The following is a 27,401-nucleotide window of genomic DNA, read 5'->3' on the forward strand; positions in this document are numbered from 1 at the left end:
AAAATTTCAAATGACACATAATTTAATAAACTGAAAAGACATCACATGTTCCACTTTATATCAGAAGACCTCAGAGTACTCAGCAGTTGTAGATCTTAATACATATAAGGTTTTATTTTAAGCAATTATAATAATTCCACTTTTGAATTTTGATGTTTACCTTTAAACATAAATAAAAGAAAATGAAACTCTGCAAAATGGAGAAATTTTTGAGAAACTAATAAGAGACTGATGGGAGGGACTCTTTCTTATTCATAGCTATACTTTTTGCACTGTCATAAGGAAAACGCTCTTGCTTCATTCTTGCTAGATTAATCAGGAAACATATAACATTTTAATTTTGTTATTTACTATTATGAAAGATGGAAATCTGGATGGAAGCTCAAGAATATGTTAAAATGACTGATCCTTCCCATATCTTTTATAAAAAGAAATTATTTCATTTGTTAGGTAGGAATATGTTTTTTAGATTTGAGGTCTGGCAAGAAAAGAGAGAACAGAAAGTTATGCAATGCAGATTTGAGGCATTTTCTGGTCCACAAACACACATATAAACTCAGAGACTGTTGTGATTTTTCAGTGAAGTATAAAAGGAGAAAAAGACAAATTTCTTTATAAATTGCATGTCTAGATTAGGTTCCATTACATAATTTTACTTAATTTAAATCAATAACCCATTTTGAATCCTAATCTGAAATAAGGAGTAAAGGCATACTAACAACTTCTTAATATTTGATAACCAAAACAATACCAAAATCATTTTAATTTATTAATTTTTCCCCAAAATTAAAATTTATTTTAGGATGATGCCCAGAGTACTTTTAGATTTCCATTCAGGAAGTTTTAGATCAAATTAAATAGCAAGGAATTGTATAAAGATGTGAAGCAGTAGCAAAAAGCAAAACAAAACTGAATTCAAAATTGTAATTTAGTAGAAAAGATGCTTCTTTTATTTGAGGATAATGATAAAACTCCAGGAATTCCATCACTTGTGGGAATCAAGGAAATTCTTTTAAACAAGTGAGAAATAAATGATTAGAAGAAAAGGCCATGGCCCCTTCTGCCAAAATTTGTCTTGCCAACATTTTAAGTTTTGGGTTGGCCTGTTGGTCCATATTCCATACTGCTGTCTATACAATTAACTATCTATGTCCCAAGTATGTACTATTGGCAAGGATAAATAAAATAATATGCAACTTTTTTTAAACCCTATGTGTCAGAAAATAAATATAGAGAAAACTAAGTAAGTGCAATTCAAAAAAAATGCCTAACAATAAGCTCTATGTGCAACACTTCTAGATACAGAAAACCATATTTGCAAGCACATAATACTACATTTGTCTGAAGATGCACTATTAAGACATGTTAAATTTTCATTTAAAATATTTTCAGGTGTATCTATTTCATATTCAGAATTGAGACATCGCTTATGTTTAGTATCTTAATGGCACTAACTTGTCCACTGCAAAATGTCTTTCCTTCTTAGATCATTACTGCATCTTCAATAAATACTTTCTTTGGTATCAAGGCTTTTCAATTATCTAGTTAATACAATTTATGCAATGCAAATGAGCTTTATTGTGCTGCATCTAATGTAGTTCCCTAGCTTAATGTTTACTTGGAATAACATGATTGACTATCTTAAATAATTTTCGAAGAAGTGCTAGTACTGAAGTAATAGTTTACATGACAGGAAATGAAGGCTTTGTAATTATACAAAGAGGAGATTCTCAAAGAAAATTGGGAACTGACACCTTTTGTAATATAGAACAGAACAAATACAATTGAACTTATCATTCCATAAAACTATGATCATCAAAATAATCAGAGGGTTTTGCATTCGTATTGTCCATCATTCTTCCTTATTCTTCATTTGATACAGTCTGTGAGCAGAAGGTACATTATTTAGTCATACATATTTTTAATCAGCTGAGTGAACTGCATTTCTGTTCAAGAGTGTGAAAAGTCAGAAGCTGCTCAGAATGGACAAAGATGGAGTGCTAGAAAGAGCATGGTTTCTGAAAAGATCAGGCTATAGAACACTCTCACAAAAGAGAGAAGCTGCTTAGCCGTGTCCATGAATTTATCCTGAACCTGCCCTGAATGCCCTGTGGGGCTAGGGAGATGATTTGACCTTCCCTCTTTTCAATTATTCTGGTAGAGCTAATGCTTCTGGTTGACATACAAGATACAACCTCAGTGACCTATACAACAGCCAAATGCACAGTGCCTTTTCTGAAATACTTTTTGTACACAGAAAGTGCCCACATGGCGCAATCTTGCTCCATTGACTCTTTCAAATGTATTTTAGAAAAAAAAAATCCCTCTATTATTAGAAAGTAAAAAGATAATTACAGAGATCCAGCTTCATTTTTCTTTTTTTTCACTTATTCTCTGCTGGCATTTGTGTCAGGCTGATCACTAAACAACAGAATCTATCCTTAACATTTTTACTCTCAGTTGAAAAAATAACCCACTTTATGTTGCATTTTTAATGTATTTGCACTTGAAAAAGGAGGTAAACAATAATAGTCAGGAACTTCAAGGAGCTCCCACTTTTTCATATAGAATGACATTCTAACATGTATACTATCATGTAAGAATTGAATCGCCAGTCTATGTCTGATGCAGGATACAGCATGCTTGGAGCTGGTGCATGGGGGTGACCCAGAGAGATGTTATGGGGAGGGAAGAGGGAGGGGGGTTCATGTTTGGGAACTCATGTAAGAATTAAAGATTTTAAAATTAAAAAAAAAAATAAGAAAAAATAAAATAAAATAAAACCAACCAGGAAGTACAAGAAAGTAAAAAAAAAAAAAAAAAAAATAGGGTTTTTTTTACTAGCAGTAAGGTAAATAACAATTAAACATGATAATTAAGATATAATGATATTTGAGAATACAGGAGGGCTAGCCATTGATTACTTGAGGGGAGTCAGTATATTTTTTGTTTTTACATCTTGTTAGAAAAGCATTAAGCATGCCATCATATGAGAAGGAAGTACACAATTAAGTTGTGATACTGACCATCTTTGATTTTATTGACCCAAAACATGTACCTCCATCCCCATACTTACAGCTGCCAAATTTCAGAGGACATGAGTGGGCGTCCATTGGAAAATCCTCCAAGTGCATTGGACATTCAGCTTGAACTGTAAGCCTAAAAGTCAAAATTCCACTCTTTGTTTAAATACATTGGCAAGTCAAGATAAATCACTCCTTATTGTTGTCAATAGAAGTAATGATGAATGATGAGGTAGGACCTTCATCATGGCATCCGATTAGGCTAATTCAAATTTAAATATGCTTTTGTTCTTTCACATTTAGACAATCGTTCAGAAGATATTAGCATCAATAAAATCTGAGCTCAAGTAACAAAACCTAACTAAAAATACACTTTACTTAAGCATTTCATACTCTGTGGTTAGTTAAGAAAAAGTTATGTACATGTTTTTGAAGGTTAGTTTCCCATTAACTTCAATATTAACATCTGAAATCTTAAAGAAAAAAATGAAAAAAATCTCTATCATAAAAAGAAAGCTCTTTTCTCGCAAGATTCCATCAATAACCATATAGCAAAACTAATACAAGAACTGAATAATGCCTTGGGGAAGTACACTTCAAAATTAATAAATTGTAAATGAATATTATATACTATATATAGATACATATGAAAGTGAAAGTGTTAGTTGCTCAGTCATGTCCTATGCTTTGCAATCCCATGGACTGTAATCAACCAGGCTCCTCTGTCCGTGGAATTCTCCAGACAAGTATACTGGAGTGGGTTACCATTTCCTCCTATAGGGGACTTTCCCAACCCAGAGATCGACTCCAGATCTCCTGCATTGCAGGTAGATTCCTTACCATCTAGGACACCCAGGACGCCAATAGATACATATATATGCTAGTCTCAACAAGATATTTCTAGGATATATATATGCATCTGTCTTTATTTATATCTGTAAATACATACATCAGTTCAGTTCAGTCGCTCAGCTGTGTTCAACTCTTTGTGACACCATGCATTGCAGCACGCCAGGCCTCCCTATCCATCACCAACTCCCGGAGTTCACTCAGACTCAGGTCCATCAAGTCAGTGATGCCATCCAGCCATCTCATCCTCTGTCGTCCCCTTCTTCTCCTGCCTCCAACCCCTCCCAGCATCAGAGTCTTTTCCAGTGAGTCAACTATTCACATGAGGGGGCCAAAGTACTGGAATTTCAGCTTTAGCATCACTCCTTCCAAAGAACACCCAGGACTGATCTCCTTTTAGAATGGACTGGTTGGATCTCCTTGCAGTCCAAGGGACTCTCAAGAGTCTGCTCCAACACCACAGTTCAAAACCATCAATTCTTTGGCACTCAGCTTTCTTCACAGTCCAACTCTACATCCATACATGACCACTGGAAAAACCATAGCCTTGACTAGATGGACCTTTGTTGGCAAAGTAATGTCTCTGCTTTTGAATATGCTCTCTGGGTTGGTCATAACTTTCCTTCCAAGGAGTAAGCGTCTTTTAATTTCATGGCTGCAGTCACCATCTGCAGTGATGGTGAAGCCCAAAAAAATAAAGTCTGACACTGTTTCCACTGTTTCCCATCTATCTGCTATGAAGTGATGGGACCGGATGCCATGATCTTCATTTTCTGAATGTTGAGCTTTAAGCCAACTTTTTCACTCTCTTCATTCACTTTTATTAAGAGGCTTTTTAGTTCCTCTTCACTTTCTGCCATAAGGGTGGTGTCATCTGCATATCTGTGGTAATTGATATTTCTCCCGGCAATCTTGATTCCAGCTTGTGCTTCTCCCAACCCAGTGTTTTTCATGATGTACTCTTCATATAAGTTAAATAAGCAGGGTGACAATATACAACCTTGATATACTCCTTTTCCTATTTGGAACCAGTCTGTTGTTCCATGTCCAATTCTGTTGCTTCCTGACCTGCATATAGGTTTCTCAAGAGACAGGTCAGGTGGCGTGGTATTCCCATCTCTTTCAGAATTTTCCACGGTTTATTGTGAGCCACATAGTCAAAGGCTTTGGCATAGTCAATAAAGCAGAAATAGATGTTTTTCTGGAACTCTCTTGCTTTTTCCATGATCCAGCAATTTGATCATGTTGGTGATTGATCTCTGGTTGCTCTGCCTTTTCTAAAACCAGCTTGAACATCTGGGAGTTCACGGTTCACGTATTGCTGAAGCCTGGCTTGGAGAATTATGAGCATTACTTTACTAGTGTGTGAGATGAGTGCAATTGTGCGGTAGTTTGAGCATTCTTTGGCATTGCCTTTCTGTGGGACTGGAATGAAAACTGACCTTTTCAAGTCCTGTGGCCGCTGCTGAGTTTTCCAAATTTGCTGGCATATTGAGTGCAGCACTTTCACAGCATCATCTTTCAGGATTTGAAATAGCTCAACTGGAATTCCATCACCTCCACTAGCTTTGTTCGTCGTGATGCTTTCTAAGGCCCACTTGACTTCACGTTCCAGGATGTCTGACTCTAGGTGGGAGTGATCACACTGTCATGATTATCTTGGTCATAAAGATCTTTTTTCTACATTTCTTCTGCGTATTCTTGCCACCTCTTCTTAATATCTTCTGCTTCTGTTAGGTCCATACCATTTTTGTTCTTTATCGAGCCCATCTTTGCATGAAATGTTCCCTTGGTATCTCTAATTCTCTTGAAGGGATCTCTAGTCTTTCCCATTCTGTTATTTTCCTCTATTTCTTTGCATTTATATATATATATATATCTTAGAAATATATTTTTGAGACTAGACTGGTAATCAAATTATGGACAGAAGTCCATAATTGTTGAATTATAAATGTTAAAAGAAATATATTTTGTATCTTCAAGATCACATTAAAGAGTAACCATAGCAAATTTATTACAAAGAAAATTATCGATTTTTTCCATTTTGCACAAAGGTAAAGTAGATAAAATAGGTACTAATTTGAAATTACAGGTGAATCTCTTATGATGACCAAAACAAATGTGACCAACAATTTAATTTTAATGTATGTATTTCTAAGAGCTTCCCAGGTGGCTTAGTGGTAAAGATTCTGCCTGTAAATGCAGGAAATGCCGGAGATGAGAGTTGAGTTCAGTCCTAGGTTGGGAAGATCCCCTGGAGTAGGAAATGGTAACCCATTCTGGTATTCTTGCCAGGAAAATTTTGTGGACAGAAGAACCTCGGGGTAGGGGGGCCCGTGGTGCTACAGTCCATGGGGTTACAAAACATCAGACATGACTGAGCACAGCACAGCATATACTTTTAAGAGAATATTTAAGTAGAATTCTATGCAATTTTTTTCCAAAATCCCAAATTTCGAATTATTTTCTTAATTCACAGGACTGATTAATGTGTAAAACCAAGCAGGATATGATATCTGTATTGTACGATTCAACAAGAGAAGCAGAATGAATAGCTAGCTTCCATTTTAGACAATGGTCATTTAGTAATGAAAACTAAAAAAAAGTTTTTTCTTTAAAGATCAGGACTGCATATTGTCCCTTTTTAAATAACTTTCACAACTGAAATTTACCACTTAACATTTCACATGAAATAATAACACATCAAGTGCCTGGAATACACATCTGTCTATATATAATGCTGACAAATGCTATTTATTTATACAAAGTCTTTATCAAATTTTACATTTTAGATTATACATCATTTTACTAGATTTGTAATTGTTTTCCTTGTTACATAACATTTTAAAAGATTAATTTGTGAGAAGAGTTAAAATAGAATAGTTGCTAGAGTCAACAACTATATATTTCTTTAGATAATTTTTAAGATTGTATCATCTGAACTTGGAGTTACAAGGGATTGCTGAAGTTATAAAAGTATTTTTTCTTTCCTAAGGAGGTTCAAAATAGTAAGTGAAATTTGCTAAAAAAAGGACTTAAAATGTTGAAGAACTAGTTCATGAGATATGAAAAATAAAACTTCATGCTAGTATAAAGAATATTTTAAACTGCACTGTTAAAATTTTACTTAACTCCATCTAGTATGAAAAGCAAATTGACAAAAAAATAAATAATTTTTAACAGCTAAAGCAATTTTTAACTTTTAACACACTAAAATGAGATTCAAACTCATAAATACTACTTTACCTTTGCTTTTTAATATTCAAGCATTTATAAAACATACTGGTTATCTCAATAATCTGTTATAAAGGCATTCAACTTGCTAGTACTTGATACCTAGTTTGTCTGGTTGGTTAATACACAGATTCCTCAGTATTAAAAGGCAACATATCAGATCTAAACATATACCTCATTGTGTACAGCAGGGTCCCATCATCCTGGATTCGGAGAAGCTTATTTGGCATTGTCATATTGTGCGCCACCGATTTCTTCCCATTGTGAAAAAAGGTATCTGGAGTCCAGATTTTGCTGGCCATTAAATTGTTGAGTCGAAGGATGTTCATAGGACCTTTAAATTTTAATCGTTCATCTTTCCATTTTTGTCGAAAGAAAACATCTATTGTATATTCCTGAAATAGAAAAGAGAATTTTTGAAAATAATAATTATTTTAGATACAAGGATACTATAAAATTAGAAAAAAGTAATAATATAGTTTAAAAACAGAGAAAACTATTTTGAGAAGTGAATTTTGAAAAATCATTCCTTTATATTTATCAATAATTGTTGCCATTTACAAAAGGATAAAGCATGTATATTCACACAATTAGCTACACATTATGAAAAGAAAATGAGAAATACTTTCTCTGACCTCTTTCAGTTAAATAAATTCTTAGTCAAACTGCTTTACTGCACTGTATGGTTTAAAACTACTTGGAGAGGGGGCATGCTTGGGCAGAGTCTGAGTGGATTTGTCCCAAATTACTTAATCACTTATCTCAAGAATGAATAGGCAGGCAGCCTGATTCTCAGTAGCAAAATATAAAAGGAAGGGAAAAACAGCAACTCTTAAACACACACACTGTCAGATTTAAATGACATTTTCTGTTGCCAAAGAAACTATAAAACATCTTATTGCTTTTTTAACCCTAAAAAAATGATGAGATATCATATTGTTAACAAGAAATTATAGGAGATGATGATTTTAATAAAGTTTATTTTATGAATTAGTTGTAATGAAAATACTTTGACAAGGTATTAGAATACTAAAAATATGAATACTTTGCAAACAAACACCTCAGGTTAAAATGTACCTTTAAATATTCATACAGACCAACTATTGATCAATTCCTCTGTTATCATTCTTCAATACTTTAAGTTGATTTATTCAATCTGTCTCTCTCTCTCTTTCATCATCTCTCTTTATCATTCCCCACCTCCCTTTTCTCATTCTCTCTCTGTCCTTCCTAGGATAAAAGAATGCATACATTTTAAATATGTACAATTCAAAATTGTGATCAATACTGACAATTTATTGGATATTAAAATTTTGGTCAATATATGTTTGTGCAAGCACTTTCATGATAAATAACTAAAATGTTCAGTTATGCCTCTGATACTGGAAATTCAGAAACTGTCCTTTGAGTACAAAGCCACAGTCATCACATGTTTGAAAATAAACACCTTAGCAATTGGTAATTTCACTCAACTAAAATTGTCTGTTTAGAAAAAGACATTAAAAAGGTCACATAGTTATGACAATATCAGATCATTTGTACAAATCTCACTTAAGCAAATGATTCTGAACAATTCCTCAAAAATTGAATGGATAAAGATAAGTAGTCAGCCACAGGTAATGATATATGGACAGAAGTAAAGAGTGGCCCTGTGTCCTAAACCTTAGTAGAAAATATCATCACCTAATCTACCCTCTTGATGAAAGTGAAAGAGGAGAGTGAAAAAGTTGGCTTAAAGCTCAACATTCAGAAAACGACGATCATGGCATCCGGTCCCATCACTTCATGGGAAGTAGATGGGGAAACAGTGGAAACAGTGTCAGACTTTATTTTGGGGGGCTCCAAAATCACTGCAGATGGTGACTGCAGCCATGAAATTAAAAGACACTTACTCCTTGGAGGAAAAGTTATGACCAACCTAGATAGCATATTCAAAAGCAGAGAGATTACTTTGCCGACTAAGGTCCATCTAGTCAAGGCTATGGTTTTTCCAGTAGTCATGTATGGATGTGAGAGTTGGACTCTGAAGAAGGCTGAGTACCGAAGAATTGATGCTTTTGAACTGTCATGTTGGAGAAGACTCTTGAGAGTCCCTTGGACTGCAAGGAGATCCAATCAGTCCATTCTGAATGAGATCAGCCCTGGGATTTCTTTGGAAGGAATGATGGTAACGCTGAAACTCCAGTACTTTGGCCACCTCATGCGAAGAGCTGACTCATTGGAAAAGACTTTGATGCTGGGAGGGATTGGGGGCAGGAGGAGAAGGGGACGACAGAGGATGAGATGGCTGGATGGTATCACTGACTCGATGGATGTGAATCTGAGTGGACTCCGGGAGTTGGTGATGGACAGGTAGGCCTGGCATGCTGCGATTCATGGGGTCTCAGAGTCGGACACGACTGAGTGACTGAACTGAACTGAGCTCAATTAAAAAAAAAAGATTAAAAGATGAGTTTTTAAATTTTATTTATTTATTTTAATTGGAGGATAATTACAATATTGTGATGGCCCCTGCCATACATCAATATGATTTGACCATAGGCATACATGTGACCCTATAAGTTTTTGCTATCTGGTATGTTTTTATGTAAATGTTTCTTGGCAAATGTGGTTTTGCCAAATCCATGTCTGATGAAAACACATTGGACATTTACTTGTTCAGTAAATGAACATATTTTATAACTTTTTATAAAACTTCAAATTTTCTATTTCTATAAAACTATGAGATGTTTATCTGTTTCAGAAATTCTTGCTAATAGTAGGAAACCTTTCCTATAGACCCCTCACATGGCGATACTCAAGGTTTCCAAACAGTAAGCTTCAGGTGAGCTCCTTTTTTTTTTTTTTTTCAACCTTTTTATTTTGCATTGGCGTATAGCCCATTAACAATGTTGTGATAGTTTCAGGTGAACTTCAAAGAGACTCAGCCATAAATATTTTAAAACCATTTTTAAGAACACTGTTTTTGAGACTTCAAAGCATCCAAAGTGTACTCTGCCATCCTAGGCAAAGTGACTGTGCATTTTTCTCCTCCTCCCCACAACCAGGCACATTCATGTTACACTCTAGGCAATTTTAACAATTCCTAACCTTGCCATTTCTCAGATAAAGCAAGTGTTCTACCTGCCTGGGTCAAGAACTCAACTCTCAACCACATTCCCAGTCCCCTGAACACCTGGAAGAAACACAGTCTGTTTATCTTTACTACTTCATAAAGCTTTCCATTACTACAACATCCTTTACTGCAATTATACCTTTGTTCTTCTTCATATATTTAAAATTCTTATCTAAATATAAGAAGTAAATGAAGTTTTCCTAGTAAATAATATATATTATGATACTGGTACTCTCACTATGTCCATTTCCACTAAATGGATAGTCACGTGGGTAAGTCACCCTATGGGAAGAGAAGCTACAACAGGGAACGGTCAAGGGATGCTGATCTCATCTACATTCAGTGTACTGTGATTTGTACTCAAGCAAATTTTCAAGTTATAATATCTAGTTTTGATTAAACTAACTCTAGTGAAAATAAATTGACTTTAAAAATCACTGGGATGGTATCAAAGAAAACACCAATAATTATACAATCCAAGTGGACAACAAGAAAAGGGGATATCACTTCTATGACTAATATGAGTTCTTTCGTCACATAAAAATGATGAACTAATCAACTCTACAGAGACATATGCAAAAGCAAATTTATAATTTTCAGTAAAGATAATTAAAATGTGAGTTTAAACCCACTGTATTTAATGATGAGCTTCATCTGAAGCACATGTTGTACCATAAAATCCTGGTTAATGATAGTATAGTTCAGTCCCTCAGTCGTGTCCAACTGTGACTCCATGAATCACAGCACACCAGGCCTCCCTGTCCATCACCAACTCCCGGAGTTCACTCAGACTCACGTCCATCGAGTCAGTGATGCCATCCAGCCATCGCATCCTCTGTCATCCCCTTCTCCTCCTGCCTCCAATCCCTCCCAGCATCGGAGTAAGGACATTGCAAATACTAAGTTGTTTTGAAAACCAAACACCCAGAATATGAAGATGTATATCCAGAATTGGTGGATGGGTTTTATAAAAATTGGCATGATGGTTCAGTAACCAGTAACCAATAATACACTTCTTAAACATGAATTATGTCTCTTTCTGTACCTATAGCAGTTATTGAGACAAGTATTAAAATGATATGAATTTAGAATCAGATAATTGCTATATTATGAACTATTTAAGCAAGATATATAAAAATAAAGCACATTTAAACATAATAATTGTTAAAATATTCTCAGGAATAAAAATATTAGGTAGAGTAAGAATAAATCTATTTTAATAATTACATAATGATTATTCTTGAAATGATATGTATTTAAAATTAATCTCATTCTAATTTCTGATTTTGTGCTTCTCAGAATACTTCAATGTATTAGTACAAAAGCATATAGATATGTAAACAAATAAGTACAATTGATTCACTCGTTTTTGTGGTTTTGATTTCAGGATTAAAATAGAGGGAAAGGAGACATTTCAATTGAATAATATGTACTGCATATCCACTAAGTTACAACAGGATTTCCAAACAAATTATTTGCATATTTAATTTGATATATATCAAATTATTTGCATATTTAATTTGATACATATCAAATTAAATCACATATAACTCACATTCACAGTATTTAAAAAGAATATTCTTGAAAGGTTTCTTAAAATAAATCTCAAGTTTGTCATGAATATACACTAATAAAATAATTACTTGATTTGTGTGTTGCAAGAAAATTGCCAGAGAAGTACAAAGAGTACAGCTTCTTCATACAAAGAAGACTTGGTCCCTTGAACCAAGGTTCTAAAGAAATAAATAACACCAAGATCAACTACAAAATTGCTCAGAGAAAACACAAATAACTAAGGAGCAAATTTAGAAAGAAACTAGAAAGTTTCATAAGGACATATTAGCATTGCAGCTATCCTCTGGCTGGTGTACAGGACACATGAGACTGTTGAGATGAAAGAGTTGAAGAATCCAAACACTTGAAGATTTGAGAAACTCTTTAAGGGGAATTTAATCAAACATCTCTGTTTTATAGATGGATTTATAAACAAATTTAGTGACTGCCCTTTTTCCAATCATGCAAGGGACAGAACTCAGACAAGGATGCATTTTCCAGCCCAATGTCTTTACTGCCACTAAGTATTATTTCCATCAAATGTACTGCAAATAAGGATATCACTCTCTATTGCACCGTTAATTGGATAAATATGATTTCAAGGACACGTTAACTTAGTGAAGACAGCATATTCCTTACTGCTTGGCTACATTAATTATAAGCCAGGGCTTGTAGCCAATTTCTGAAGAATTTTATCTACTCCAAAACATGACCAAATTGCAGGACTGCTCTTGGAGTGATTTCTCATTTACTTTGATTTACTGAGTGTATTTTAAAGTACCAAAATTTATTTCATTATACCCTTTTGCTATTAAAGGATAGTCTCCTTAAAGTTTCAATCTGTGTTTTTTATCATGAAGAAAAATGAGGCTTATGAGGCAGGTATTCAGCAATAAAGGAAATAACACCCTGAGACTATACAAGAATGGTAAGTTCCAACACTTTCAGTTGGTACTCAAAGGGGTTGGAATTAAGAATCTAGCCTGGTATTAGCCCTGCAAAAATTGCAAAAAGTAAGAAGCTTAAGAACAGATCAGCAGTGTCAATAAACCCAATTAGTACCCATCATAAAACCTTATTATGCAAAGAGGCTCAAACAAACAGACCGCAGATCACCACAGCTACTGCATTTGGGGACTATTGTATGGGCAAGATGTCTGGGCTTTCTCTTTGGATCTAAATGCCTGACAAGTTTACAAATTAGAAACTGTTGCTAAAGATTCAGATTCTAACAGTAAATGATTTAAAATATCTAATCAAAAAACTTAAAATGATTAATAGTTAAAATATGACCATTGCAATTCATTTTGACACAATGTATTGTTTAAAATTCATTGCAGCCTTATTAACTATGCAGCAGTATTTCTGTTTCACTGGTAGGGAATATTTCAGAAGTCATATTCATTAAAAAAAAAGAGAAAGAAATCCAACATTTGAACTCAAACCTTATGTTTCCTGACACTATGTACTTTTTGTTGTACCATATATAAAAACAATCCTTGAAGGTGGGACAGAAATTTCCTTCTTTATAGACTAAAAAATAGACTCCAGTCAAGTGTCATGGAAAGTTACAGGAAGAATTTAGTTCCAGGTTGAGAATCAGAGTTTTGAAATTGTCTAAGTCTTCTTTCTATATTTAAAACTGACTCAAACACAAGATGGAAAAATAACAACAATAATAGGCTGAGTGACATGAAATAGATGTTAAGTGCATGGGCTCATATGTCAAGTAGACCAGGGTACTTGACCTTGAGCACATTACTTAATCTCTCTTTATTTCAGCTGACTTACCTGTAAAACAGTGGCAATTATACAACTTATTTCTTCTAAGGATGAAGTGGGATAATACATGTAAAGTTCTTAGAAATAGTTTGGATTTCAAAGAAAGTAGCCTGGTATAGCCTGGTATAAATCACCTTTGCAGTAGCCTTCTTCCCCAACACCCCAAACTCTAAAAAGGGTGGCCCGACAAGAGAATGACACCCATCAGTAAAAGGCCACAAGGCAAAGTGCCAGAGGCAGAGACTAAGTAGGACGCCCCAAGAGAACTATAAAGGAATAAACCAGCTGTGCTTTTGGTGTTTTGGATAATAAAGAGGTCACTGAAAGGAAGTCACATGCATGCCCCATGAGAGGTCCTGCGTTCATCTAACTGCCATACAAATGTCACTGGCTGCCAAGAGAGAACCACCTACAGAACGGCTAAGTAAAAAGATATTTCCTAATGTCCCAGTTCATCCCACCCTCTTCTCCCCACCCTCGTGGCCACATGTCTGTTCTCCATGTCTACGTCTCTATTCCTGCCATGGAAACAGGTTCATCAGTACCATTTTTCTAGATTCCACATAAATGTGTTAATATATGATATTCGTTTTTCTCTTTCTGACTTACTTCACTCTGTATGATCGATTTTAGGTCCATCCACATCTCATCAAATGACCCTATTCCATTCCTTTTAGTGGTGGGATGGAGAGGGTGGGAGGGAAGTCCAAGAGGCAGGGGATCTATGTATGCATATGGCTAGTTCACTTCAGAGACTAGCACAATTTGGAGCAATTATATTCTGATTAAAAAAAAAACGCACCTGAAAAATGTTTGCCAATAAAAGAGATATTTCCTTCCTTTTTATAATCTTCCTTTTCATTGCCTCAACTCTAGAAAGACCCAGAAAGAGGAGAAGAATAGTCAATCACAGCCCACCAGCCACTATGCAACCCTTACCTGTGACTATAGCTGAGAAGAGGAGACACGCTTTAAATGACATAAAATATTGATATTTAAATCGGACTGGACTGAGCTCTTTGATATTTGAAAGTGAACAGAAGCTACAAGGGGCATCCAAGATATTACATGATATGAGGAAAGAAGATCGATAGAATGAAGTGCTGTTAAGTTTGCTTTTGAATTTCTAAAGCCCTTGGGATGCAGTCCAAAGGCTTTCTTATAGCCTCCAAAGCCCTGCAATGGTCTCTCCCTCCTTTAACTCTGCAGTCTCATGCCTAGCAATTCTCCATACCCTCTGCCTATAGCAATATTGGTACTGCAGGGCCTCATGTGTCATGCTTCACCTTACTACCCAAACTCATGGAATTCCCCTGCAGTCTCTTGCGTATCAACCCCTACATCTGGCAGTGTTCACTCCACATTGAGAACAAGGACAATGACCACCTTCTTCAGTGTATCACCAGTATCTAACTGCCCAGAACATAGGAGGTAAATGCTAATTAGTCCATGAGTAAACAAATGAGAAGAATCACTGGGAATTAAGTGTAATAACAAGGATTCTGGGCCATAACAGCTCAAACGGTACACAAGGAGAAAGGCATCAGCAGGGGCAGATGGTAGCACAATCCCCTAATCCTTACATTCCCAAGTGTGCGGTGTGAATGTGTATGTGTATACATGCCTATGTGACTATATTAAACTAATCACAGTAAGCTCTTTTTCTATATAACATGTATTAAAATATACTGACACATATCAAAAAAGCCATGAAATAATAAGATCTGTGGTAACAGAAATCTACTATGTTTCAAGTTTGATTTGGAGATGCTTTTATGGAGTTTTGGGGCAAATAGCTATAAGGCCCTTTACGATTTGGTTCTAAGTTGTTTTCTCCTCTCCCCCAAATCCCAACGAGCATTCTAGGCTGCAGTCACACTGAACTTTTTAAAGTTTACTAAATTCATCAAGCTCTTTCACTTTGTGCTAAAACACTCATCCTGTTACATAGCTGGCCAAACTTTGTCCTCTGCTGTCTTTTTTTCCTAGAAATATAAGCTGAGCGGAGAAGAATTGATGCTTTTGAACTGTGGTGTTGGAGAAGACTCTTGAGAGTCTCTTGGACTGCAAGGAGATCCAATCAGTCCATCCTAAAGGAGACCAGTCCTGGGTGTTCTTTGGAAGGACTGATGCTGAAGCTGAAACTCCAGTACTTTGGCCACCTCATATGAAGAGTTGACTCATTGGAAAAGACTCTGATGCTGAGAGGGATTGGGGGCAGGAGGAGAATGGGACGACAGAGGATGAGATGGCTGGATGGCATCATCGACTCGATGGACATGAGTTTGTGTGAACTCCGGGAGTTGGTGATGGACAGGGAGGCCTGGCATGCTGTGATTCATGGGGTCGCAAAGAGTCGGACACGACTGAGAGACTGAACTGAACTGAACTGAACTGAACCCATATGCTCACTACTACCATATCAGTCCATAAATACTTCAATAAAAACATGACCACACTGTTTTAAGATTGATGATTTTTTCCTTAACTGTCCCCCCCACTATACTGTGAGCAACACAAGGGCAGCCCTGCTTATACTTAAGTATTCAGCTTACGAAACTGACAGATATAGAGTGTGTACTTAGCAATCTGGTTGAAAAGACCAAACACAACTCATGCCTTCTAGTAGCTCAGGCTGCAATAAAGAAAAAAGACATGCAGAGTTTTATAATCCAGCATGCAAGTTCATCAAAAGGAGTCAAAGTCATGTTGTGGAGCATGGGGATCAGAAGGATTGACTCTGCTTGGAGTAGCCTAGAAAAACATCAGGGAGGATGAAATTTGAGCTTGGCTTTGAATAAATGAAAGCTCTCCAGTTGGTGAAACAGGAGGGAAGGCATAACAAGAAGAGGGAAAAACATTTGCAAGGCCACAGAGTTGTTAAAGATAATGGCAGGTTCTGAGAACAGCAAGAAGTTCAATGCAACTTAAAAAAAAAAAAGCCTGTCTGACAGTCATAATGCCTTACAGCTATTGCCCTCTGCCTTCCCTCCTCGCCTCAACCACGCGGCTTCAAAATGTTGCCTCCACTCTTTCTCCATTTCCTCACCTCCCACATGCCTCAACCCACTGCAATCTGGTTGCTTTTACCGTGATCAACAAATATCTCTTTGTTCTTCATCTAATGACGCAGCTAAATCCTTTCCTTGGCTTTACCATAATTTATGACACTGTTGTTTCTCCCTGCTTTTATAATGAATGCTCTCTTGCACTGGCATTAAGACCACATTCTCCTGGTGTTGTAGTTAACCCTTGGGAAAGTGCCCATGCCACCTCAGACCTTCTGTGTTTGGCAGTCATCTACGTGTAATGGTTTCTCCTGGAGAACGGAGGGGCATACACTAGTGATGGTGTCTATTATTCCTCATGGCATATAAATTCTGCAGAGTTCTCCCTAAAAGACAGGCCCCACCCTTGTAACCTTGGGATAGAACATACAACCCGCTGCAAGTTTTATTTTAAAAATCACTTCATGTCCAGAAGCCACAGTTGTTTGTTATTTAGTTTATACAAAAGCATAGGGAAGTAGAAAGGACTGTTCTCCCCAGAGGCAGTCATGTGAACTATGGCTGCATGTGCTTAGTTCCTATAACCCTTCTTGCTGCAGAAAAGTGACTTTTCTGGCTGGAGTCAAACCACCTTTATCTGCATTCTTTTCTGTAACTTTTACCCCACTCCCTAAATGAGGTTTTACGAAGGGTAAAACCTATGGGTTCATCCCATTACCAAATGAACCATACCTCCTTCAGGACACAGAATCCTATCTGGACAGAGGGCTGTAACTGATACAGATATCTGACTACTGAACATCATTTCATCTGATAAGGAAGGAAAAGCAGTGCTCTCCAATGTAGATTGTTAAGGTTCAAAGCACAGTCTAGTTGAGAGAAGGGAATGCTCCTCCATTCTGACAGACATCCTTGGTTGCTCCTTCTCAGTCTCCTCTACAGTCTTTTTAATCCTCCTCTATTCTAGAGTTTCTGTAAAAGCATGATTACCATATCACTCTAATCTCTTTCCTTGTACAAGTTCATGTATGCTCATAGTTTCAGCTTTCAGATGACTCCTGTGCCATCTGCACTCTAAGCCTTTCTCTCGAGCTCGATCTAAGCCTGCTACCTAGACATCTCCAAGTAAATATCTTACAAAGACCCCAACCCAATATGTCCAAAACATATTCATCACTCAGACACAAAAACAAAAGCAAACAAACTTTTCTTCCTATGTTCCATATCCCAGTGAATGGTACCATCATCCATCCAATGCTCCCAAACCTTTATCCTATATTTCTCCTTCAACCTCTACCTCCAATAGGTCACCAAAGCTTGCCAATTCTATCGCATCCTTTAAATCTTTTCAGTTTTTTTTTTTTTTTTTCAAATCTTCAGTCTTTCTACCTGACCCAGTCTGCAATCATTTCTTGCCTGGTATATAGAAGCTTTCAAACAATTTTTTCCTTTTCTCGCCCTCTAATATAAATTACTAGATTGCAGAAAATCTGACTCTTCACATGCCCTCTATATTACCCCACCCTCAAACACAAAAACAAAGCAAACAAAACTTTCCTTCCTATGTTCCATATCCCAGTGAATAGTACCATCATCTATACAATGCCCCCAAGCCTTCAACCCTATGATGGTTTTTGGCTTCCCTCAACATAGAGTTCGGAGAAGGCAATGGCAACCCACTCCAGTACTCTTGCCTGGAAAATCCCATGGACGGAGGAGCCTGGTAGGCTGCAGTCCATGGGGTCGCTAAGAGTCGGGCACAACTGAGCCACTTCCCTTTCACTTTTCACTTTCATGCATTGGAGAAGGAAATGGCAACCCACTCCAGTGTTCTTGCCTGGAGAATCCTGGGGACAGGGGAGCCTGGTGGGCTGCTATCTATGGGGTCGCACAGAGTCGGACACAACTGAAGCGACTTAGCAGCAGCAGCATAGAGCTGAATACCTCAACCTGTTAAAAGGCAGACTGTCATGTCCTACAACAAGCAATTATGATTCCATAGATCTTAGAACGAGCCTAGGAAATAACTTTTAAAATAAATACCTCAACTGATCCCAACACATTTCTATGAATCTTATTATGAGGAAAATTATTAAAAACTCTAGCTAGGAGGGTGCTGAAAAACACGGGCTGAATATTCCCTAAATCTAATTCTCATGCTTCCAAAATATCAGTAACTTTACAGTAGTCAAATTCTACATTCTGGCTTTAAAACGAGTAGATATTATTAAATTACCTTTGATCTATAGTATTTGCCACATTTTTAGCAGTTTCCTTATTTAGACACATTTCCAAATGTCAATTTCTGATAAGGATTAACACCTTAAACTCAAGATCAATTTTCGGCCAAATATCAAGATGTAATAATTCTCTAACCTCCTTATGATGTTAACTCAGTTCAGTTCACTTCAGTCACTCAGTCGAGTCCAACTCTTTGTGACCCCGTGGACTGTGGCACGTCAGGCCACCCTGTCCATCACCAATTCCCAAAGTTTACTCAAACTCATATCCATTGAGTCGGTGATGCCATCCAACCATCTAGCCTCTGTCATCCCCTTCTTCTCCTGCCTTCAATCTTTCCCAGAATCAGGGTCTTTTTAAATGAATCAGTTCTTTGCATCAGGTGGCCAAAGTATTGGAGTTTTACCTTCAAAATCAGTCCTTCCAATGAAGATTCAGGACTGATTTCCTTTAGGATGGACTAGTTGGATCTCCTTGCAGTCCAAGGGACTTTCAAGTCTTCTCCAAAACCAGAGTTCAAAAGTATCAATTCTTCGGCGCTCAGCTTTCTTTGTACTCCAACTATCACATCCATATGTGACAAGTAGAAAAACCATAGCCTTGACTAGATGGACCTTTGTTGGCAAAGTAATGCCTTTGTTTCTTAATATGCTGTCTAGGTTGGTCATAACTTTTATTCCAAAGAGCAAGGGTCTCTTAATTTCATGGCAGCAGTCACCATCTGCAGTGATTTTGGAGCCCCCAAACATAAAGTCTGACACTGTTTCTACTGTTTCCCCATACATTTCCCATGAAGTGATGGGACCAGATGCCATGATCTTAGTTTTCTGAATGCTGAGTTTTAAGCCAACATTTTCACTCTCCTCTTTCCCTTTCATCAAGAGGCTCTTTAGTTCTTCACTTTCTGCCATAAGGGTGGTGTCATCTGCATATCTGTGGTTACTGATATTTCTCCCTCTAACCTTGATTCCAGCTTGTGCTTCATCCAGTCCAGCATTTTTCATGATATATTCTGCATATACGTTAAACAAGCAGGGTGACAATATACAGCCTTGACATACTCCTTTCCTGATTTGGAACCAGTCTCTTGTTACATGTCCAGTTCTAACTGTTGCTTCCTGACTTGTATACAGATTTCTCAAGAGGCAGGTCAGGTGGTCTGGTATTCCCATCTCTTAACAAATTTTCCAGAGTTTGTTATGGTCCACACAATAAAAGGCTTTGGAACAGTCAATAAAGCAGAAGTAGATGTTTTTCTGGAACTCTCTTGCTTTTTTGATAATCCAGAGGATGTTGGCAATTTGATTTCTGGTTCCTCTGCCTTTTCTAAAACCAGCTTGAACATCTGGAAGTTCCCAGTTCACATATTGCTGAAGCCTGGCTTGGAGAATTTTAAGCATTACGTTGCTAGCGTGTGAGATGAGTGCAATTGTGCGGTAGTTTGAACATTCTTTGGCATTGCCTTTCTTTGGGATTGGAATGAAAACTGACCTTTTCCAGTCCTGTGGCTACTGCTGACTTTTCCAAACTTGCTGGCATATTGATTGCAGCACTTTAACAACATCATCTTTTAGGATTTGAAATAGCTCAACTGGAAATCCTTCACCTCCACTAGCTTTGTTTGTAGTGACGCTTCCCAAGGCCCACTTGACTTCACATTCCAGGATGTCTGGCTCTAGGTGAGTGATCATACCATCGTGATTATCTGGATTGTGAAGATCTTTTTTGTATAGTTCTTCTGTGTATTCCTGCCACCTCTTCTTAATATCTTCTGCTTCTGTTAGCTCCATACCATTTCTGTCCTTTATTGTGCTCATCGTTGCATGAAATGTTCCCTTGGTATCTCTGATTTTCTTAAAGAGATCTCTAGTTTCCCATTCTATTGTTTTCCTCTATTTCTTGCATTGATCTCTGAGGAAGGCTTCCTCATCTCTCCTAGCTATTCTTGGGAACTCTTCATTCAGAGGCTTATATCTTTCCTTTTCTCCTTTAATTTTTGCTTCTCTTCTTTTCACAGCTATTTGTAAGGCCTCCTCAGACAACCATTTGCCTTTTTCCATATCTTTCCTTAGGGTTGGTCTTGATCCCTGCCTCCTGTACAAGGTGACAAACCTCCATCCATAGTTCTTCAGGCACTCTGTCTATCAGATCTAATCCCTTGAATCTATTTGTCACTTCCACTGTATAATCATAAGGGATTTGATTTAGGTCATGATATTAAACTACTGAACTACACAATATCTCAATAACTTCTGGGGTTTCTACGAGATAATGTACTCTATGTTTTCATAAGACAGACAATCATTTACCCAAGGGGATTTATATGATCAATAAACCAAGGTTTCCATTTACCTGACTTCCTCCTTTTAATGACCTAATGGTAAACCCTAGATCAGAAATCTTGATATGATTTCAAAGTGTCCATCGTTTAAGCTCTAACCCTAATACTTATCAGTCCAAGAGATAACCACTTGGGATGAGGTTCTTAGTCTAAGTTTCAGTGCAATAGTTGGTGGCTGTACCAGTATGTCTGAAGAATATGCTCACATAGCGAAAATGCTTACTAGAATGGGAAAAGATCCCCTATGCAGACCAAATAAAAAGGGAAAAAACACACACTGAGGAGTTATAAATTGCTCAAATGTGCAATTAGATACTATCTACTCTGTAAGTTAGCTCCTAGTACATTCCCAAGTTTACCTTCTTACTCATGAATTTTTTTAAAGTTGAATTTTTGTAAAAAATCAACTTAATTGCAAACACTGTAATTAGAATCTTTAATTATAATTTAGGTCTGCAACTTTCTTTGGGCAATTATGCTAGTTAATGATTCTGAGACAGCAGTGTATATGTGTGTGTGTGTGTGTGTGTGTGTGTGTGTGTGTGTGTGTGTGTACGCTTGCTCCTTTGGGTCTTAATTCTTTTTGCTAGGCTGCTTTTTTCCTCTCAGGCTAATGTCACAACAAATCTGATCACTGACCTACACAGGCAGACTTAGGAGTTTAGGTTCTGCTACTGAGTATGCACATTGCATAGAGATAAGAGTATCAGCTAAGTCTCCCAAAGTGAACTTAAATTTATTTTTTAGTATTTACCTATTAAAAAACTGCTTCTGTAAGATATGAATTAGATACCGTCATATCCAGTTTTGTGTATGGGCAGTAATAACATAAGTATCCTGCCCCTCTGTATCATAATACATTTCTTTATGTTTAGAGTAGCACTCATAAGTTTCATTTCCTGACCTGGCCATCCATGCTAACATGAATTCAAACTTTTGCTCATTATGTTCCTTGCTTTCCAACAAAAGTAATATCAGTTGAAAATCATTCCATATGAACAATATGAAGGCCAAATCATGTCTATTTCACATGTGTGGAAATTAAGCTCTGTCTTCTCTAACAGATTTACAGTATAAGGGAGTATCTGTGTCTGTGTTACACATGTATATAGATTAAGCAACTTTCATTTTCTTCTCTAGATTCGGGCAAAAATCAAACAGTAGCTGTTCAGTGATCAAACTATCTCTGGACTCTCCCTCAAAATCCTCTTCATATCACACACATGATATACACCTCTTACTAGTGAATGACCCTTCAGCTCCAAATTCATCCTCTTTTCCCTTTCTTTGAGACGTGAGAGAAGCACTCTGTACACTCTGCTCCTTCATCAGCTCATGTAATGTTAGGCCTTGTCATTAGAGGATATTGCCACGTTTTTAGCAAAGAAAGAGGGCTTTCTTTCCTGGTTCTCTTCCTGGTTTAGCTGCATTGTTATCCTTTGGTTCAGCTTCAAAGGACTACCATGCTGTGAGTTTTCAGCCAGTAGGCACGATATTCCTCTGACCAGCTTCAGCATGTACCTTCATACGTTTCTTCACTGGCTGTTTCTTCACCAGCGGCAGGTGTATCCTCCTCTAGCCACAGAGTCCTCTCTGGTGAGCTCTAAATCTTGGGCTTGGGGAAAGGACTCCCTTCCAGTCCTGAGTTCCTTCCTTGTTCATGATGCTTACCCGAGAAGCAAATTCTGCACTTCCTGCATTTGCTAAATCTACATTGCTTAGAATCTCCTTTTACATTTTTATTTAACCATCTTTTCCGAATTAATAATTCATTTTATTAAATTTTCCCTGTTCTAATTATTGTTATGGATTCTCTCCTCTAACTGGACACTGATGATAGAGTATGTGCCCAGTTGATGGTCTCACAATTAATTAGGCTGCCCTCAGCCGACTATTGGTAGGAATGAGTAAACAAGGTACATAAAGATGAAATTCAAGTAGAAAATTTGACATGACAAAGAGAATTCTATAGGACAATGTTAGGTTAGGTGATTCGAGGACAATATATGTTAGGAAAAAACATCTAGGGCCTTGAGTAGCTCAAGAGGGTGCAGAGATGTTAAATATATATTTCATTTTAGGGTAATTTATAGTGTATAGAAGTGCATGTGCTCAGATACATACACACATAATCCAAAATACATAAAATAAAACAATATATGATTTTTTACAAATGTAAATGGTTGCCAACTCAATGTTGCCTACTCAATTCAACCTATAGAGTTTGCGCTAGATAAGTCTGCACTAAATGAGTGCATTTTCACATTTAATGTAATCTGTGGCAGTATCCTCTCAAATATGAAAGCTTATCTTAAGACTGTTAATTTTTTTGTTGTTGTTTTAATTCTTGGGCTAAAGTCACTAAAAAGACCAACATTCTAACTTAATTCAGATTTGAGAGAGTTTAAATTTGCTCTGTTGTTAATGACAACTCATTTAACATCAGCAACCAGCTTTTATTTTTTATTTATTTTGGCATATACCTTATTAATATTTATTTCATTTTTAAGAATCATAGCAGCAGACAGGACCACAAACACCCAACTGCTAGATGCATGACTGCTTTATCGTGACAGCTTCGCTCAGACACAGTTGTGTCCCGGTTCTGGACACATTGTCCTTAACCTTAAGTGTTCAGCTTCACACATCAGCATTCCCTGCCCTGGGTTTCAACTTGACATCAGTGGATTTCTTCTGCAAATCTTTGATTCTTGTAGGACCAATTAAAATTTTTTTTTCCCATTTTCTTATTTGCATTTTCCCAGAATTTAGGATTTTAAAAATATATAAATTTACCATCAAATGCCTGGAAGGAGTTCCTATATGGAAACACTAAATGATGACAGTTTCTTTTTTTAAAAAATAATTCAGCTTACTGAAGTATAATTGACAAAACTATATAAGATATTTGAAGGAATCATATAGTGATAATTTGATATACCATAGTAAAATGACTCCCCCTGTCTAGTTAGGTAACACATCCATCCCTTCATATTTATTATTTGTTTATTTTGTTTTTGGCAAGAATATTTAAGCTTCTACTCTTGTTGTCATTCAGTTGCTAAGTCTTGTCTAGACTCTTTGCAGCTCCATCAACTGCAGTAAGCCAGACTTCCCCGTTCTTCACCATTTTCCAAGTTTTTCTCAAACTCGTTTCCATTGAGTCAGTGATGCCATCCAACCATCTCATCTTCTGTCACCCTCTTATCCTCTTACTCTCAATCATTCCGCATCATAATCTTTTCCAATGAGTCGGCTCTTTGTACCAAGTGGCCAAAGCATTGGAGCTTCAGCAACAATCTTTTCCAATTTGGATTCCTTTTATTTCTTTTTCTGCTCTGATTGCTGTGGCCAAAACTTCCAGAACTATGTTGAATAGTAGCGGTGAAAGTGGACACCCTTGTCTTGTTCCTGACTTTAGGGGAATGCTTTCAATTTTTCACCATTGAGGATAATGTTTTGCTGTGGGTTTGTCATATATTGCTTTTATTATGTTGAGGTATGTTCCTTCTATTCCTGCTTTCTGGAGAGTTTTTATCATAAATGGATGTTGAATTTTGTCAAAGGCTTTCTCTGATCTATTGAGATAATCATATGGTTTTTATTTTTCAATTTGTTAATGTGGTGAATTACATTGATTGATTTGCGGATATTGAAGAATCCTTGCATCCCGGGATAAAGCCCACTTGGTCATGGTGTATGATCTTTTTAATGTGTTGTTGGATTCTGATTGCTAGAATTTTGTTGAGGATTTTTGCATCTATGTTCATCAGTGATATTGGCCTGTAGTTTTCCTTTTTTGTGACATCTTTGTCAGGTTTTGGTATTAGGGTGATGGTGGCCTCATAGAATGAGTTTGGAAGTTTACCTTCCTCTGCAATTTTCTGGAAGAGTTTGAGGAGGATAGGTGTTAGCTCTTCTCGAAATTTTTGGTAGAATTCAGCTGTGAAGCCGTCTGGACCTGGGCTTTTGTTTGCTGGAAGATTTCTGATTACCATTTCAATTTCTGTGCTTGTGATGGGTCTGTTAAGATTTTCTATTTCTTCCTGGTTCAGTTTTGGAAATTGTACTTTTCTAAGAATTTGTCCATTTCTTCCACGTTGTCCATTTTATTGGCATACAACTGCTGATAGTAGTCTCTTATGATCCTTTGTATTCTGTGTTGTCTGTTGTGATCTCTCCATTTTCATTTCTAATTTTATTGATTTTGATTTTTCTCTCTTTGCTTCTTGATGAGTCTGGCTAATGGTTTGTCAATTTTATTTATCCTTTCAAAGAACCAGCTTTTGGCTTTGTTAATTTTTGCTATGGGTCTTTTGTTTCTTTTGCATTTATTTCGCCCTAATTTTTAAGATTTCTTTCCTTCTACTAACTCTGGGGTTCTCCAACTCTTCCTTTTTAGTTGCTTTAGTTGCAGAGTTAGGTTATTCATTTGACTTTTTCTTGTTTCTTGAGGTATGCCTGTATTGCTATGAACTTCCTCTTAGCACTGCTTTTATAGTGTCCCACAGGTTTGGGTTGTTGTTGTTTTCATTTTCATTAGTTTCTATGCATATTTTGATTTCTTTTTTGATTTCTTCTGTGATTTGTTGGTTATTCAGAAGTGTGTTGTTCAACCTCCATATGTTGGAATTTTTAATATAGTTTTTCCTGTAATGAGATCTAATCTTAATGCATTATGGTCAGAAAAGATGCTTGGAATGATTTTTGATTTTTTTGAATTTATCAAGTTTAGATTTTATGGCCCAGGATGTGATCTATCCTGGAGAAGGTTCCATGAGCACTTGAAAAAAAAGTGAAATTCATGTGTTTTGGGGTGAAATGTCTATAGATATCAATTAGGTCTAACTGAGTCTAATGTATCATTTAAAGTTTGCGTTTCTTTGTTAATTTTCTGTTTTTGATCTGTCCATAGGTGTGAGTGGGTATTAAAGTCTCCACTATTATTGTGTTATTGTTGATTTCCCCTTTCATACTTGTTAGCATTTGTCTTACATATTGCGGGGTATTGCGGGCTCCTATATTTGGGGGCATATATATTTATAATTGTTATATCTTCTTCTTGGATTGTTCCTTTGATCATTATGTAGTGGCCTTCTTTGTCTCTTTCACAGCCTTTGTTTTAACTCTATTTTATCGGATATGAGTATTGCCACTCCTGCTTTCTTTTGGTCTCTATTTGCGTGGTATATCTTTTTCCAGCCCTTCACTTTCAGTCTGTATGTGTCCCTTGTTTTGAGGTGGGTCTCTTGTAAGCAGCAATATAGAGGGGTCTTGTTTTTGTATCCATTCGGGCCAGTCTCTGTCTTTACCCATTTACGTTTAAGGTAATTATTGATAAGTGTGATCCCGTTACCATTTACTTTATTGTTTTGGGTTCGAGTTTATACCCTTTTCGTGTTTCCTGTCTAGAGAATATCCTTTAGAATTGTTGGAGAGCTGGTTGGTGGTGCTGAATTCTCTCAGCTTTTGCTTGTCTGTAAAGCTTTTGATTTCTCCTTCGTATTTGAATGAGATCCTTGCTGGTACAGTATTCTGGCTGTAGGTTATTGTCTTTCATCACTTTAAGTATGTCTTGCATTCCCCTCCTGGCCTGAAGAGTTTCTATTGAAAGATCAGCTTGTTATCCTAGTAGGAATCCCCTTGTGTGTTATTTGTTCGAATGCTAGTTTGTAAGCCAACATTTTCACTCCTCTCTTTTCCTTCATTCAAGAGCTCTTGTAGTTCTTCACTTTCTCGCATATAAGGGTGGTGTCATCTTGCATATCTGTGGTTATGATAATTTCTCCCTCTAAGCTTGATTCCAGGCTTGTGCCTTCATCCAGTCCAGCATTTTTCATGATATATTGCATATCGTTAAACATCAGGGTGACAATATACAAGCTTGACATACTCCTTTCCTGATTTGACAGTCTCTTGTTACATGTCAGTTCTAACTGTGCTTCGATTGGTATAGCAGATTTCTCAAGAGCGCGGTCAGAGTGCGTCTGGTATTCCATCTTTTAACAAAATTTTCAACAGAGTTTTGTTATGCGTCCACACATAAGAAGGCGTTTGAACATGTCAATAAAGGCGAAGTAGATGTTTTTCTTGGAACTCTCTGCTTTTTTGATAATAGAGCGATGTTGGCAATTTGATTTCTGGCTTCCTCCTGCCTTTCTAAACCAGCTGAGACATCTGGAAGTCCCAGTTCAACATATTGTGAAGTGGCCTGGAGAATTTTAAGCATTACGTTGCTAGGTGTGAGATGAGTG

The 27,401-nt window shown here is 36.8% G+C and overlaps 1 protein-coding gene across 1 annotated transcript in view; it reads right to left on the reverse strand.

Moving 5' to 3' along the window:
• The window catches only part of GABRA2 (gamma-aminobutyric acid type A receptor alpha2 subunit), a 175,961-nt gene that overhangs the window by 72,203 nt on the left and 76,357 nt on the right, over positions 1–27,401 (reverse strand). The window contains exons 5-6 of the mRNA XM_005681573.3: positions 7,281–7,501; positions 3,077–3,159 (exon numbers count right to left, since the gene is read on the reverse strand). Coding sequence (XP_005681630.1) covers positions 3,077–3,159; positions 7,281–7,501 — 304 coding nt within the window. The remainder of the gene's footprint in view (positions 1–3,076; positions 3,160–7,280; positions 7,502–27,401) is intronic.

Source organism: Capra hircus, chromosome 6 (assembly GCF_001704415.2).
Source record: "Capra hircus breed San Clemente chromosome 6, ASM170441v1, whole genome shotgun sequence".
Classification (NCBI taxonomy): domain Eukaryota; kingdom Metazoa; phylum Chordata; class Mammalia; order Artiodactyla; family Bovidae; genus Capra; species Capra hircus.